The 16,664-nt window shown below is 46.3% G+C and overlaps 1 protein-coding gene across 27 annotated transcripts in view; it reads right to left on the bottom strand.

The window, feature by feature from the left end:
• Nucleotides 1-16,664, bottom strand: part of CSGALNACT1 (chondroitin sulfate N-acetylgalactosaminyltransferase 1) — a 327,304-nt gene that overhangs the window by 42,604 nt on the left and 268,036 nt on the right. For all 27 annotated transcript variants that reach the window (XM_038559883.1, XM_038559873.1, XM_038559866.1 and 24 more), the window contains one exon: nt 1,786-2,002. In XM_038559883.1, coding sequence (XP_038415811.1) covers nt 1,786-2,002 — 217 coding nt within the window. The remainder of the gene's footprint in view (nt 1-1,785; nt 2,003-16,664) is intronic.

A 16,664-nucleotide genomic window follows, 5' to 3' on the forward strand; every position in this document is an offset into this window, starting at 1 on the left:
CATTTCCTTAGAGGCTAGAACTAGACCCACTGGGTATGAATTACAGGGAGGTGGACGACAGATCCAAAGAATAGCAAGTTTTCTATCTGGAGTTGCTCAACAACAGAGCAGCCTGCCCAGTGAAGGAGGCAGTTACCTGGCACACACGCACATGTGTTGTACAGAGTACTGAACGTCAAGGATGCTCTGGAGGGATCCTGAACTAAGGGAGGAGCAGACCAGGTGACTGCCAAAGGTCTCTTCTGAGACTATTGGATTCTGGCCCTAAAATTTATTTATTTATTTATTTTTTTAAAGATTTTATTTTTTATTTTTTTAATTTTTATTTATTTATGATAGTCACACACACAGAGAGAGAGAGGCAGAGACACAGGCAGAGGGAGAAGTAGGCTCCATGCACCGGGAGCCTGATGTGGGATTCGATCCCAGGTCTCCAGGATCACGCCCTGGGCCAAAGGCAGGCGCCAAACCGCTGCGCCACCCAGGGATACCCTAAAATTTATTTAGATAAGAGTTCCCCTTCAAATGTAAAAATCTTAAAAAGACTGCACCTAAAATTTTGAGAAGTATCAACCCACACCCTTACACAGCATTACTGGCTTTTTACAATGTGAATTTAATGATAAAAGATTAAAAGTAAATGTGAACGGCGCCTGGGTGCCTCAGTCCATTAAGTATCCAACTTTTGATTTCAGCTCAGGTCAGGATTTCAGGGCCATGATTTACAGGTCAGCGAGGAGTCTGCTTCTCCCTCTCCCACTATCTCTCCCCTCATTCATGTGCACTCACTCAAATAAATAAAATCTTTAAAAAACATAAAAAAACATAAAAATAAGTTATCTTTCAAGATTTATAATTAGACATATATAACTTTTATCTTTATAATAAGCTAGCTAGGTAAGTTAGCTTACCTAGCTACACCGGTGACCGGTGATATGAATGTTAGCCATGATAGCTTATAAAAGCTGATACCGCACATAAAGGGCTTCAAGATACATACGTAAAAACTACATTACTGCATCTGAAAACAAACCCTCACAGGGTGCCTGGGTGGCTCAGTCAGTTAAGCGTCTGCCTTCAGTTGAGGTCATGATCCCAGGGCCCTGGGATGGAGCTCCGTGTTGGGCTCCCAGGCTCAGCAGACGGTCTGGTTCTCCCTCTCCCCACTCTCGTGCTCTCTCTTTCTCAAATGAATAAATTAAAAAATCATAAAAAAAGAAACCCCTCTTTTTGGGCAGCTATAAAAGCGTGTACTTGGAAACTTCTTGGAATAATTCAAAATTTAATCTCTGAGATGTAGGTTTGAATAAAAAATGGATGCTGATTCAATCAATCCTAGCAGCTGCAGGAGCAGGACAGCCCATGCAGACTTGGGCAGCTGAGGGCACACACCCTCCAGCCAAGTCCACGGGTGATGGGGGCGCTGGCCTTCCAGAGTCAGGGAGAGGCCTCCCTCCACTGGTGAGGCAGCGTGGCCTGTGCCGTATCTCAAACCCGACCCTAAACCCAAGCTAGCCCTGGACACAGTAGGCATCAGGCCATTTCTGCAGATCCTGGTGAGAAGCCACCCTTCAGAATTTTTGCTTCGGAAGGTAAATCTGCTTGTCTGGCAGTTTTCTAGTTGCTTTAGGGAAAGGCAAAGGATAATTTCACATGAAGGAAACAGTTGAACAAGAAGAGAAAGGGGCCTTTGTACTTGGCTGGGGAAACGAGCGCGATGACAGGAAATGATACCAGCATTTTAACACATGCCACACTGAGGAAGGTAAACATGTACCAACCGACCTGAAGTTGTGCATGAACTGCCGGAACTTGTCTACCCGCTTTGCCAGTGGCACGATAACGTTGATGAGTGTGTTGCCCATGTTGAGCTTTTCTTGTTTTACTTTCATGATAGGGCCAAAGGGTCGAAACAAGACAAGTCGCCTGAATTCATGCTTCTGCTCCCCTTTGAACGTAAGCTCATACAGAGTGCCTTTATCCTTCTCTGTGCGGTAGATCCCTGTTGACGGAAACACAAAGGTAGTTTTTAAAATTAACCTTGGCTGCTGAGTATTTTTTTTTACAGCCGAGGTCTAGCCCAAAAGGCCTTTTAAAACATTAAATCTCTACATGTAATAAGTATTTGAGAACCCCAAATGCTCCCACATTAAAAATCCCCAAGAAATCAAAATACCATCAATTCAAAATCATAGTTATGAAGACTTCAGATAAACACTAAAGTTTGTGATGTTGAATACAAAACTATATTTATACCATACAGAGGCAGTCAGAAAATGGACAGTAGAGAAACATGCGAAAGTAACATCGGCTGTGATGTGGAGTTGGGTTGTACAGTTTTTTCTTTTCTGCTATTATCCACACTTCCTGCAATATAATTAAATACTGTAATTAGGGATCCCTGGGTGGTGCAGCAGTTTGGCGCCTGCCTTTGGCCCAGGGTGCGATCCTGGAGACCCGGGATCGAATCCCACGTCGGGCTCCCAGTGCATGGAGCCTGCTTCTCCCTCTGCCTGTGTCTCTGCCTCTCTCTCTCTCTCTGTGTGACTATCATAAATAAATTTTTAAAAAATTAAAAAAAAATACTGTAATTATTATCTTTATTTAATTGTAAAAGAATGTTAAAGTTATCTGTTAGGAATTATAGCCATTTCAGATAAACTGACCAAAGCAATCTATTTAGAGCACTTCGGAGGGGCCCTTTGGAAGCTTCTGGAAGCACTAAAGCTCATGATACATAAAATACCCAGCACAGTGGCAGGTGCACATCTTATTTAATTCCATATTACCCTTCCCACCTCTGAGAAGCAGCACAGCCAGTGCTCCAGAGCCAGACTACTTGGAATACCTATTTAAGGCCCCCCAAACTGTGTTCTATGCCACGTTACTGGTACTGAAATGCCACAGTTTCATTTGTCAAGTTGAAGTTGTGACCCGTCAGCTCTCAGGATGAGCCTCCCAAGGGCCTGATGTGACAGACTTTTTCCAAAGAGGCAAACAATTCCCCACCACCTAGATTCCACTGCCTTCCTGACATCGCTGGTATTGTGGGTGTTTTTTTCCCCAACAGTCAGAAAAGACTCCCATACAAATCCAACCAATCACCAGCTAGGCTCCTTCACCTTTGACCTCTGACTCCCCATGTTTCCTATTGCAGGTCTCTTCCCTCCTCTTCGCCTAACTCCCAGCTTTAGCTGGAACGCCCCTCCTTGGTCTTGGAGGAGCTGCAAAAGTGCATCACCAGGGCAATAACTGGCTGCACAAGGGTAGTGACAGTTCTCCAGGCCTCTGGCAAGCCACCCCTCCATTTTTCCTCACTCCCTCTACGCTTCTGGGCACTATAGGTCTTCCTCACAAACGCTGCCAGGTTCTCTGCTCCACTCACTGCTGTGTCAGAGCTTTTCATCCTTAGGCCTCTCTGATCCTGTTCAAAGTCTGGATCTCCTTCAGGTGCCACAGAGAAGAGTCTGGTACTGCGGGGTTTCAAGGTAGCCTCATCTCTCACCACCATCTGGAGGGCCTGCCTCAGGATTCAAAATGCGCAATCCGCTGGCAGCCTGCACAGTGACCCGAGGGCCCAAGCGCAGTCACCAGTGGGAGCTCTTGTCTGAAGACCCCCCTTCAACTCCTTGGGTAACAGGGCATACTGCTCACAGGCCCTCAGAGGCAGGGAAGGTGAGAGAGGTTTTGCAGGGCTCATGCTGGAACAGAATTCAGAGTCCCTGCAGGGCCATTCATGGCAGAAAGGAGGGGGTTCGTTTCTCAGGAAGCTCAAAGGACTTCTTTGAAAATGTGAAGTGGTTCCCTTCAAAGTCTGTTCATTCTCTCAGGCAATTAGTACTCACTGAGGAAACAGGCTCTTCCCCACCTCCAACGCTGTCTGCAGCAGCTGGGGAAACCACCAGCTTCCAGGGGTAAAAGGAGGCAGGGAGGGAGGAAGGAGCTGCTCTTGGGAACAGTGTCCACACAGCTCACATGGGCCTACCAGGGGTGGCAGCAGGGCCTCAAGCTCCTGTTCCCGTGTCAGCCGGTGTACCTTCTCTATAAATGTGGGCAAGGCTGCTGACAGTTTAATGTGCAGATAAAAATGTACGTGGGCTGAAGAGGGTTTTTTAACTAAGTCATTTTCTTTTTCGGCATCAGGATAAGAATCACTAACTTTTAAAAATCAGAATCCACAGATTTGAAAGTGCAGGTAGAGATACATGAACCCATCTGAAGAGATTGGCATCTACTTATAAAGACCCAGAGAATATACTAATTCTTATTACAGGGCTTCTCATGAGCACGTCAGAAGAACCGCAGTGGCGGCGCCCGTGTCCTCAGCCCAGTGTGCCAGGCAGCAGCAGGATCGGTGGCCTCAGGCACAGCCCTGCAAACTGGGAAGGCCAGGGTACCTGGGCTAAGCCCACACGCCACCAGTTCAGCTGCTTTCTCACTGTCTTCCAAGTCCCATGCTTGGAAAAAGTTATTACATCAACTTTTTAACATATTTCCCCATACTCTACCTAATTAAATTAATTATGCCTTATAAATCTCATTTAGATCTCTTAATTCCATTTTAAATAAGTCATATAGAAAAATCTCTTGCAGCCTGTGTCCACTAAAGCCCACACCCAGCCTCCACCCACCACACCCCCAGGCACACCCTCCCACACCTGCACACTCTCAGTCTGCTTGTAACACAAAGGACAACACCTCAATGGATCACTGTGCCTCCTGGAGATCTTCAGAGGTGGAAACACTAGGAGGTTGAGAAGGGCAGAAGCATTCTGAGGCAAAAATGGCCTATCAGCTAGCCAATGAGCTGGCATGCACCAGCATGTCAAATGCAAAGCAAACTGGTTTTGCATAGGATAACATCATTTTATGCATTATGCAAATTAAAGATCAAAATAAAAACTTTGGAGCTAGTTGAGATTTGGGGCTAGATACCCTAATTGGCACCCTCTTTTCCTCTCTTTCTCCCCATAGACACTATGTTTACTTTGAGTTTGGTGTTTCCACTTCCTGAGCAAGCATCCTAGTGCTCATCTTCTGTTATTCTAGGGGACCAGGCTGTTCGTAGGATGACCCACTAGGGGGTGACCCCTCCAGGCATCCAAGACATAGCTCCACGGTCTGCTGCTGATGTCTGCTCCTTCAGCAGGTGAGGAGCTAAGCAGACATAGGCCCTTCTCGGCATCTTATCATCAACATAGGATCTCAGAAATCAAGAAGCTGGAGGTTAAGGGGGTACCACTCCTTACCCTCACACTCTTACTTACCCTCACTCAGTGAGTGTACACAAGTGTGGCCAATGCTGCCTGCTGATCACAGAAGGGTCTCCACTGTCATCCCTGCCTTTCCCACCTTCTCACATGGAGCCTAGGTCAGGTCTCTCAGCAGGATAACTACAATCCTCTGCCAACCCATGTCCCACTCCCAGGGCCCAATCCATCCTGCACATATGGACCTCAGCTTTCCTACAGTACTGTTCTAACCCTGCTTTTCCCTCACTGGCTTCTTATAGCCTAGAGAATAAAGTATCAAGACCATGGCCAGGCCTTTAAGACCCTCCATACTATGGCCTCAATCTACTGTCCTAATTATAGGTCTTGCCAGAGGCCTCATGAGAAAGATGGGCTCTAGTCGTGCATATACAACTGCTCTTCCTCCTTTGAGAAAGTGGAACCCTCCTGCAATGCTGGTGGGAAAGTAAAATGGTACAGCCACTATGGAAAAGAGCTTAGCAGTTCTTCAAAAAGTTAAACATAGAGTTAATCACATGATCTAGCAATGCCATTTCTGGATATGTACCCAAAAGAAATAAAAACAGAGACTCGAACAGATCCTTGTACACACGTTCATACCCCCATTGTTTACAATATCAAAAGATGGCAACAACCCAAACCTCCATCAACCGATGACTAGATAAAACATGGTAGATACACACAATGGACTATTACTCAGCCTTAAAAAGGAAGCAGATTCTGACACACGCTACAACATGAATGAATCTCAAAGACTTGTGCTATGTGAAATAAGCCAGACACAAAAGGACAAATACTCTATGGTTGCATTTATATGAGGTGTCTATACTGTCAAACTCCTAGAGACAGCAAGTAGACTGGTGATCCCAGAAGTGGTTACCTGGGGTTGGGGGGGAAGGGGATGGGGAGTTAGTACTTAATGGGCCCCAAGTTTCAGTCTGACATGATGAAAAAGTTCTAGAAATGTGGGCTGTAATGGTTACACAACAGTGTAAATATGCTTAACGCCATTGAACTGTACACTTAAAAATAGTTAAAATGGCAAATTTTACATTATGTATACTTTACAATAATAGTGGGTCTCCCCTGAAGAGGCCTTGAATTTTCTTAAGACACACTTCCCCACCAGTCTACCTTTTGTCTCTTAAGCTGAACTCCTCCTCTGGGACCCAAAGTGGCCATTAAATCCTCCAGACACCCTGGTCTTCAGAGGCTTTTATTTAAGATTTATTTATTTATTCATGATGGACACAGAGAGAGAGGCAAAGACACAGGCAGAGGGAGAAGCAGGCTCTCTGAAGGGACTCAATCCCAGGACCTCAGGATCATGACCTGAGCCAAAGGCAAATGCTCAACCACTGAGCCACCCAGGTGCCCTGGTCTTCAGAGATTTTAAACTTTTCTTTGCTGACCTATTTTTTTCAGTTTCTCAGGACTCTGGAGATCATCTAGTCCAGCCCTGTTATTTGACAAGTGAACAAACAGAGTCTCAGGGCAGTTGTGATCTATCTGCCTGTGCCCACCAGACTTTTCAGTGACTGCCTGGAACATACCCCACTCTGAGAGGTTACTCCCTAGAAGTCACTTTTCATATGCAACATTAGCAGCTCAAAGCAGGGCAAAGATGCAGAAGCATGAAAAACAGAAGTCAGAATTAACAATATAAAGTTCATTGTAAAAACCACCATTTGGCCACACAGATAATTTTCACATCCACCCTTGGGACTTTTCTTTTACGCTCACTCAACAATTTTAATCATCTAAATTCATAGTCTACAAGACATTCAAAGTAGTAAATCTTAAGAGGGAATCTTCATAAAAAATATTTTGAACAACAAAAAAAGAGTATATGAGGAAAGAAAATCTAGAACAGGCGGAAATGCTGACAGTAGTGCACAGTGGCGTCCTGACAGGGAGGGAGAGGGAGAGGCCCAACATTATTTGTTTTGAATTTAAATCTCTGAGACACCCAATACAAAAACACTCTACCCATGTAAATTGCCTTCGAAAACGTCACTTCACTATAAGAGTGTATCCTCCTTACTCTGTACAAGGAGAAATAGAGAAACACCTGAGAAAGACTTCGCTCCTAATAGTAATTTTTTTTAATTTATTTTTTTATTGGTGTTCAATTTACTAACATACAGAACTAATAGTAATTTTTAACTATTTTGGTGCATCAATGATTTTCAGTTAGAAAATCCTGCTCAAAAAAAAAAAAAAAGAAAGAAAAAGAAAAAAAAAAAAGAGAATCCTGCTCAGAAGGAATTTCTCATTCCCAGACCATGTGAGATAAATGAGACATTATTACAGTGCCATCTGTTATCAGCTCTGTTTTCCAAGGAAAAATAGTAGACATTTGCCATTTGTGAGAGAGGTGCTCCTGAGGCTGCCATAATCTTCAAATGCTGAGGTACCACATGTAAGTAATTTTCCCCATAAAAAACAATAAAAAGTAACCACTTCAGGCTTTTCCTCAGCTGCCAGCGTTGGGAAATGTCTGTACACACTCTACTCTCTGCTCATCATGGTGTGTCAGTCCATAGCAGCTTCTGGGCATGGCCTGACGCAAGTTTATTATTGTTTTCAACCCTCATGCAACATTTATTTGATGAGAAATGGTTGTACTGACTGGTGTCCTTGCTGCAACAATTCATGAATTGCCTTTTCTTAGTTCTATATACTGCACTGGGTGTGTAATTGTTTGTGTTACAGACCAATGCGGACAACCCCATCACCTTAATCTACCAGAAATTTCTAAGAATCTCACTTTATTCAGAGCTCATCCTTAGTTCATCACTACTACTAACAGCTTTCTTTCTTTTCAGAGGCATTTTCTCCCCCCACAAAACTACAACCTACCTATCATGAAGGCTCTCAGGTATTTGACAGTAAGCAGGGAGCCAAGGCATGCTGTGGTTCCAGGGTAGCAGTGGGCTGGAGTCCTCCCCAGGGACCCCCAGACTGACACCTTCACATTCACATGGCATGGTGATTTTCATTGCCACTAATCTTTCTTATGTGTGTTATTTCCTGTGGACTGTGTTTTATACTAGAAATATAAAATAAACATAATAAAATCACTGTGCTCTCAAAGAGAAAGATATGGAAGTAACACAGGCATGAAGACAGGACAAGCACCTGAGTGAATCTGCCTCAAGTGGGAGGGGACAAAAAGGAGGGGAAACTCTGCCTACTGAGGGGAGGAACAGTTTGATAGAAGGCATTTCACCAGAACCGAAGACCAATGGGGTGTTTGCCAAGATGGCAAAATCGGAGAGGGCATTCTATGCAAACATAGCAACCTAAGCTACGACACTGAACACACTAAAAGCCATCATGTTGAGTTTGGCAATTCAGCAAAGCTGAGGTGCAGAGCGAGGCCTGGACCAGGCAGGAGGGGTAGGTGGGCGGTCATGCAGGGCGCACCAGGCTGGCCCACCAGCTCCCTCTCACCACAGCACAGGCCAGCCTGGAGCCCAGCCTAGTGGCTGCCACCAGAGGAGCCGGGGCACCACGTGGGGACCGTCAGCCCGCGGCAGTGGAGCGTGAGGCCAAGGAGTGAGGTCATATGGCAACAGGGGAGAACCACAACAGTTCAGCGACAATGAACAAAGGCCTGAGCTATGGCAATGCCAGCAGAGAGGATGAGAAGCCAAAAAGAACTCGAGACAACGTAGTTAAGAAATGGGACAGCAGGGAGGGGAGGGGAGGGGAGGAGAGGGGAGGAGAGGGGAGGAGAGGCGTAGTGTGATTCCAGTTACAGGGGAGATAGGATTTGGGGTGCGGATTTGCAGAGCTGTGTGAGGGCAGGAGCTCAGTGGACGGGCCTCCCTGCATGGAGGCAGCTATGAGTGTGAGTGGTGCGGCTGGGGGTTCCCATCCTGAGGAACCGCAGGGGGGCTGAGGCTGGGGTGCCACCATCCCAAGGAGCTGCAGGAAGCAGCCTTAAAAAGGAAGCAGGAGGGTCGAGGCTGGTGTGCCCCCACCCCGAGGAGCCACAGGGAGGCCGAAGCCGGGGTGCCCCCACCTCGAGGAGCCGCAGGAGGGCCAAGGCTGGGGCACCTCCACCCCAAAGATTGTGTGTGTCAGCAGGGAGGCCGAGGCAGGAGCAGCAGGAGAGGGAGCCAGGGACTGTACCACACCCACGTTCCAGCAAGCTCCAGTATAGCAGGGACCAACCCGGCTCCTGGACGGTCACTGGTGACCTTATCACCAAGGCTTCAGAGGAGTGACAGGGCTGCAAGCCAGGTGTGAAGAGGGATGGCAGCTGAAGTGGCCACAGTGAGTGGAGGGAGTTGTGTTTTCCTTTCATTTCCTTGCAGTTGGGGAATTACTGCTGCTGCCTCAGGACCTTTGCCTTTTCTCTCCCCTCTGCTTGGGATGCAGTGAGGTCTCAGCCCAAAGCCACGTCCTCAAAGAGGCCTTCTCTGGTCTCACCCTCACGAGCCCCCACCACTCTGTCCACTGCTAACCCGTTTGTCTGCCTCCCACATTATGTGAACATGTTTACTTACCCACCTACTTGTTACCGTTCCCCCGCACTAGAAGGTGAGCTCCGTGAACACCAGAAGTGTTCCCACAGCCCTAATGGACACCCCATGCCCAGAGGAAGGGCAGGAGGGTGGGAAGGAAGGTGCTTGATTAGAAGGGAATTAATGCAACAGAGCAGCAGCTAGAGGAACTCAGAGTTGATGGCATTTTCTTAAAAAAAAAAAAAAAAAAAAAGGAAAGGGACACCTGGGTGGTGCAGTCAGTTAAGTGTCTGACTCTTGATTTTGGCTCAGGTCATGATCTCAGGGTCACAGGATTGGGCCTGGGTCAGGCTCAGCACTCAGCAGGGAGTCTACTTGAGATTCTCTCTCCCTCCTGCTCACGAGCACGCTCTCTCTCAAATAAATAAGTCTTTAAAAAACAGGAAAAAGAAACAACCATGCATACATTGGGGAGAAAGGAACAAACAGTACGAGGCATGAGGATCCACAGATGGAATGAGAACCTGAGAGGTGGGTGGGAGCCACGACCCAAAAAGGACACGGTCTTAGACAGAGCAGAATCATCTGTTCTCCCCAAAAGGGCAGGAGTAGGAAAGCATGGGTGCAGGTCCCGCAGGCTCGGGGCAAGAGGCCAAAGGAAGGCCCAAGAACTAATGTTGGTCATTTCTCCGTAAAGTGGCAGGAAGGTCAGGCAGAGGCTGAGGGGATTCGAGGGGGAGAGGGGTGGAGGGCTGGGATGGTGGCCAGGGAATGGGAGCTGGCACAAGGCACAGCCAGGCCAGAGGTGACAAACCCACACTGACAGCAGCATCCGAACCTCCAGTGGCTCTCCTATGGCAGCACGAAGAACTGCCCAAGGATGGGGAAGCCTGATCCGGGACCGGACTCTGCAGGACAGGTGTGCAGGGCAGGGAGGTCAAGGAGCTGGGGTTCAGGCTGGAGAGGGAGGGGTAAAGCCTAAGGAAAGGCAGGTCAAGGCCTGCGGGATGGGTCAGAGTGCAAATAAACAGCCAAGACATTGGAGTCCGAAATAATAGCAGAAGTTCTGGGGAAAATGCACTTTGATGAAGTCCAGGTTTAATGACACAGCAGGGCTCCTGCAGGAGCTGACAAGGCCTGGGTATGGCTGCCTGGGACATGGGTCTCTGCATGCTCCATCCCTCTGTGCCCTAGAGTTGGCCAGAGCACATGGAGGGCCGCTGAGACCTTCAGCTCGCAGCCTCCGTCTCTCCCCAAGCTGGCACTCTACAAGGACTGTGGGCTTCTTCTCACAAAGACACTGCAGATCCATCTCCCTCCCTAACTTTAAGAAACCAATGATGAAAAAACACAGTCTAGATGCCCAGCTGGAGTAAAGGGAGTGTAAGGGGCTCGACACGGCAGCAGGTGAACCAAGAGAGTGGGTCCTGTGAGGATTCCAGAACAAGCATCCGGGGCAGGGAAGTCAGAGCAGCCGCTGTCGGGCACGTTTCCCAATGGCTGCAAGACTTCCTCTCAACACACGGAGGAATAGGATATCCGGGATGCTCTGGGGGAGCAGATAACCACAGATGCAGACAGCAGCAAGGAGCAGGAGTTTAAAAGGTTGAAGAGCAGGAGCGCCTGGGTGGCTCAGTGGTTGAGTGTCTGCCGCCTTTGCCTCAGATTGTGATCCTGGGGTGGTGGGATCCAGTCCTACATTAGGCTCCCCACAGGGAGCCTGCTTCTCTCTCTGCCTATGTCTCTGTGTCTCTCATGAAAAAATAAATAGGATCTTTAAAAAAATTGAATCATAATGTACGTTCAAAGCATCGACATTAACTACTTTGTGCTTCAAGGAAAATCATTAGTTGCACCTTATATAAGCCTTTCTTTTATTTGACTAACTTATCTAATTAGTGATAAAAAATTAATTTTAGTTTTATAGATAGGCTAGCAGAGCAAATAACTGGACATCTGGGGGAAAATATGAGTATTTCTGTGGAACTTCTGAATTACATATAAGCCACACCAAGCTGAAGAACAAGAAAAGAATCCAAGGCCTAGAATATAGGTCACAATTTTCTATCCTAACAGACATTAGTGGACACGTATTCATTTATGCCAGTAGGAACTGGTAAGCTTCAGAAAAGGCAGATTTGGGGATCCCTGGGTGGCTCGGTGGTTTGGCGCCTACCTTCGGCTCAGGGCATGATCCTGGAGTCCTGGGATTGAGTCCCGCATCGGGCTCCCTGTGTGGGGCCTGCTTCTCCCCTGCCTATGTCTTTGCCTCTCTCTCTCTCTCAGTCTGTGTCTCTCATGAATAAATAAATAAAATATATTAAAAAAAAAGAAATAAAAGGCAGATTCTTGAGGCCTATACCAGATCTGCTAAATTGGGTCAGAGGACTAATTTTGAGGAATACTGATTTAACCCCAAACCAGTACAAAAGGTAGAGAGTAAAAATGAAGAATTAGGCAATGGAGTTTCTGATGGGAGAAGAACTACGACCAGATGCTGAGTGAACATATACCATACCAAGGCTAGATCCACCATCCCTGCTGCTTCTAGGGGGTCACAGAAGGGGAGAGGAGCCAATCCCCACAACTACCTGGTGAATCAGCATGAAAATCACACTTTAAAACCCCAATCCTTTTTTCTTTTTGGACTTTGAACATCCACTTTGTAGCATAAAGTTTGCAGCTATGGCCCAAACCTTGTCAATACTTTAAATGAAATCTGAATAATGTATCATTTCCTGCAAACATTCCAGGGCCACAAGGACAGTAAGTAAAGGTAAGGTGATAGTGAATAATGGGATATGCTTCTGTAAACCGATTAATCCAGTCACTCATTCACTCAATGATCCTTCAAAAAGCACCTTTCGTCATTGGTGACAGACATAAAGATGAATAAAACATGGATCTGCCCTGGAGAGCACAGAAATGAGCAGCTACACACTGTGGTTAGGGTCAGGGGTGCCAGTGAGAGACCTCAATTTCTGCTTGGGAGACACAGGGACAGGTGCCCAGAGAGGCAAGCATCTGAGTGACATTGAGGAGGCGGCCTGTATAGCAGACAGACTTAGTGCAGGGAGCGTGAGGACCCTCCAGGCAGCCTGACCTGTATATACAACAGTGTACAAGAGTATGGGGTGAAAGTGTGGGGCTTTCAGAAAGGCACATACATTCTGTAAGGCTGAGATAGCGGCCAGGTGAAGAACAGGGCAAGACATGAAGCAGGTTCCAAATCATGATGGCCTCATGAGTCATGCTAAGAAGGGCTTCCTGTTTGCCACCATATAGATTTTTGGGTTTTGTTTGGATATGGGTTTGTGGATTTTCTTATATTTTCTGGACAACCACTATAGCAAAAATATAACAATTTGAATCTTAAACAGTTAAAAAAAAAGTATTTTCTAACCAGTATGAGGTTGGAAGAATGAATCCCATACCACACTTTTGTTCACATCCTTACAAACACAGACTCAGACACGGACACACATCTCAACTTGATCACCAAGGGAAAACACAACACTCAATGAAAGAAGAAAGGTGTTTTCCCTTTGGGGTGAAAAGTACACTAAGAAACAACTTTAATATTGACCATCGGGAGCTATGAGGTATGTCAACCCAAAAGAAACCTCCTTTTTAATATAATAATCTGCTCAGAATGCCAAGCTACATTTTGGTCACGCTAGATCCCTGGGAGGCAGCAAGTCATAAAGTGACACCTGATAACAAAGCCAGGGAAAGTTCTCACAGAGAAAATCTGGCCCAGGAGAGAGACAGACTTGAATTTTAATTCCATTCAACCATTAACTTGCTCTATGACTTTGGATAAGGTCAATTCTCAAAGCTTCAGTGTCTCCAATGCTATAACACGGGCACTAAATGATACACGATTCACTGTGCCCATGAAATAATAAACTAGAAGAATCATAAATGTAATTTTAGGATTAGGAAAGTCACTGCCTCTACAAAATTCCTAGAGCAACTTTAGTAACATCATAAGACTAATGTACAATGGAATGTACATTAATGTACAATTCCATCTTGGAGGCACCTGGGTGGCTCAGTCAGTTAAGTGTCTGCCTTTGCCTCAGGTCAGGACCTCAGGGTCCTGGGATCAGGTCCTGTGTCAGGCTCCCTGCTCAGTGGGGAGTCTGCTTCTCCCTCTCCCTCTGCCCCTTCTCCACGCTCCTGTGCACCCTCACTCCCTCTCTCTCTCTCTCTCTAAAAAAACCAATTCCATAGGAAAGTGAAACAATATGATCTATTAGATGCAGTTTTTGGATGATAGTTAAATATCTATTTTTATAGATTCTCCAAGTTTAAAAAATTCCTTAAACTATCACCCGTAAGGTAGTGCTCCCTAATTTTTTTTCTCAAGTCAGTCATGATGCCCACATGATTTGGTCTCTGCTCCCCTGCCTCGTCGCCCTGGACCTGAGTGCGTCTGCAACCGCTGGGCCTGAGAAGGTGTGCACTCTGCTTGCTGGAGCACCTCCTCTGGCAGCCCCGACTGCTGGGTAAGACATGAAACTACACTGAGGCTGCCCTGCTGTGAAGAAGCCACGCAGCAGGGCCAGGCCTTGCCATCCTATGAGCCGTCCTGGCCCCCGTGTGACGATAGCCAGATCAGGAGTGAAGGAGCGTTCAGATGGTGTGAACCGCTCGCTGTCGGCCCCACCTTCCAGCCTGCCCAGATGGGGCCCGGTCGTGCTGGGACACAAGCCAGCCCACCAGGTCCTTTCTGAACCTCCGACTCTGTCAACATATGAATATGATGAACTTAAGCCACTAAATCTGGGACAACGCGTCCTGCAGCAATAGTAAGTGGAAGGTGAGTAACTGATTTCCGTGGGCGCGGAAATCCCTCCATGTGCTACACTGCTCATTAAGAGCTCGTGCAAACATTATCAGCGACTGTGCCTGCGGTTCTAGCAATGTCAATAATTTGATACAGCTGGATTTCTTCCTTTTTCTTCCATTGTTATTGTATTATAAAATCTGGAGACTCCCCTCTTCTCATTTTTCTCATTAATTCTCTTACTCTTCTTCACATGCTTATGACATCTTGACTGCCTTACAAAGAAACCTGGTGTCACACAAAAGGAATACAGTTCACAGGTATAAAAAGTGCTATTATTACCATGTAAACATCCGGAATCAAAGGACGTTCACACAGACACAAATACAGGAACATGTGTGCAGCAATAACTGGATGGTGTACCACTGGTGAGGGTGTGTAAATCTGTCAATGTGCTACGCTGCTCATTAAGAGCACGTGCAAACGTTATCAGCTGCTGAGGTCCTGGTATCAGTGACATCTGCTTATGGCTCCCGAGCCAGGTACCAGAGCAAAAGGCCACCCAACCTCGGTGTGGAGCTGGGCAGAAGGACTTCTCCAGAGAGGCTGAAAATTTTCCTCAGAAAAAAGTTCTGGGTCCGTGAAACACATGAACAAATGGGCAGCTGAGACCCCGAGACCTCACACAATTGAGCTATGATAAATCTAGTCTAGAAAACCTCTCAAGTGGATGTCAATTCTTACTTTGGCTATAAAATCACGTGAATAAACAAAGACCCCCTTGGTTAAGTTCCTGCTGATAGCTATTTTGAATTTAATCTCTTTGCAGAATTCTTTACAATAAAAATGTACCTGGTTATGTAAACTGTGAACTTGAGACACATAAACTCTAACCATTAAGTTATCTAAATACACTAGTTAAAAGAAGAGACTGGCAGAGTGGTTAAGAAACGAACACAGCACAACTATAGGCTGTTTACAAAAAAACTCACTTCAAATTCAATCAATGACTTTGTTAACTTGAGGGATGGAGAAAGATATATCATACAAACATTAATTTAAAAAAAGGAGTGGCTGGGGCAGCCCCGGGGTGGCTCAGCGGTTTAGCGCTGCCTTCAGTCCAGGGTGTGATCCTGGAGACCTGGGATAGAGTCCCATATCGGGCTCCCTGCATGGAGCCTGCTCCTCCCTCTGCCTGTGTCTCCTCTCTTTCTCTCTCTCTGTGTCTCTCATGAATAAATAAAAAATCTTAAAAAAAAAAAAAGAGTGGCTGTATAAGGTAAAGTAGACTTTAGAAAGAAAATTACCAGGGACAAAGAAGGACATCACAAAATGATAAAAAGACCGTATTTAAGACCAAGAAGACATCATGATCCTAATGTGTGTGCCCTGAACAAAGGAGCTTCAAAAGACAGAAAAGACAGAAAAGAAAAACTGATAAAGCTGATGGGAGAAATTGATAGTTCTACAGTTACAGTTGGGAACTTCAACCCTCTTGTCAGCAAGGAACCAGTCCAGCTCTACATCTGGAGGCTCCTTTAAAGCAATGGCTCCTAACTATGGAGGCACCCTGGAGTCACTCAAGTCTCATCAAAATATTGATGCCCAAGCGCCCCTCAAGAGACTCTGATTTAATTTGTATGCAGTACAGCCTGCACACCCCAGAGATCGTAATGTGTGGCCAATGTTAACAAGGCCTGCTTCAGAGACCATCACTCAGATCTTCCATAATCTAGTGATTCCCCGATGGAGGTGAAGTCACTCACAGGCAGTCATTCACAGTGACTCTAGGACCTCAGTAACGACAGCAATAACGCTTCCCCTTCCTCCTCCACTGAACGGCTCTATTCCAAACTGCATCAGTAAAGGAGTCTTAATGTTGCAGAGGTGGAATGTGACAGAGGTGTTTATCCCTCAAAGGCTTAATAGTCAAATGACCTGGGAGCAAACAGCACTCACATGAGGGAGAGCTTCCCGCCCTCTGCATCTTTTCATTCCCCTTAAAAGGACCTATAAGTACGGGGTGCATCTGTGCCATGCAAGTACTGCTAAGGATCCTGGTAAGCCCTGGTTTTCCCTGTTCTGTAAAGTCCATGTTAGGATGGTGGTCCTCTCTATGAGAAGAATGTGGAGAGGAAATACTGC

This window comes from Canis lupus, chromosome 16, assembly GCF_011100685.1.
Source record: "Canis lupus familiaris isolate Mischka breed German Shepherd chromosome 16, alternate assembly UU_Cfam_GSD_1.0, whole genome shotgun sequence".
Taxonomy (NCBI): Eukaryota; Metazoa; Chordata; class Mammalia; order Carnivora; family Canidae; genus Canis; species Canis lupus.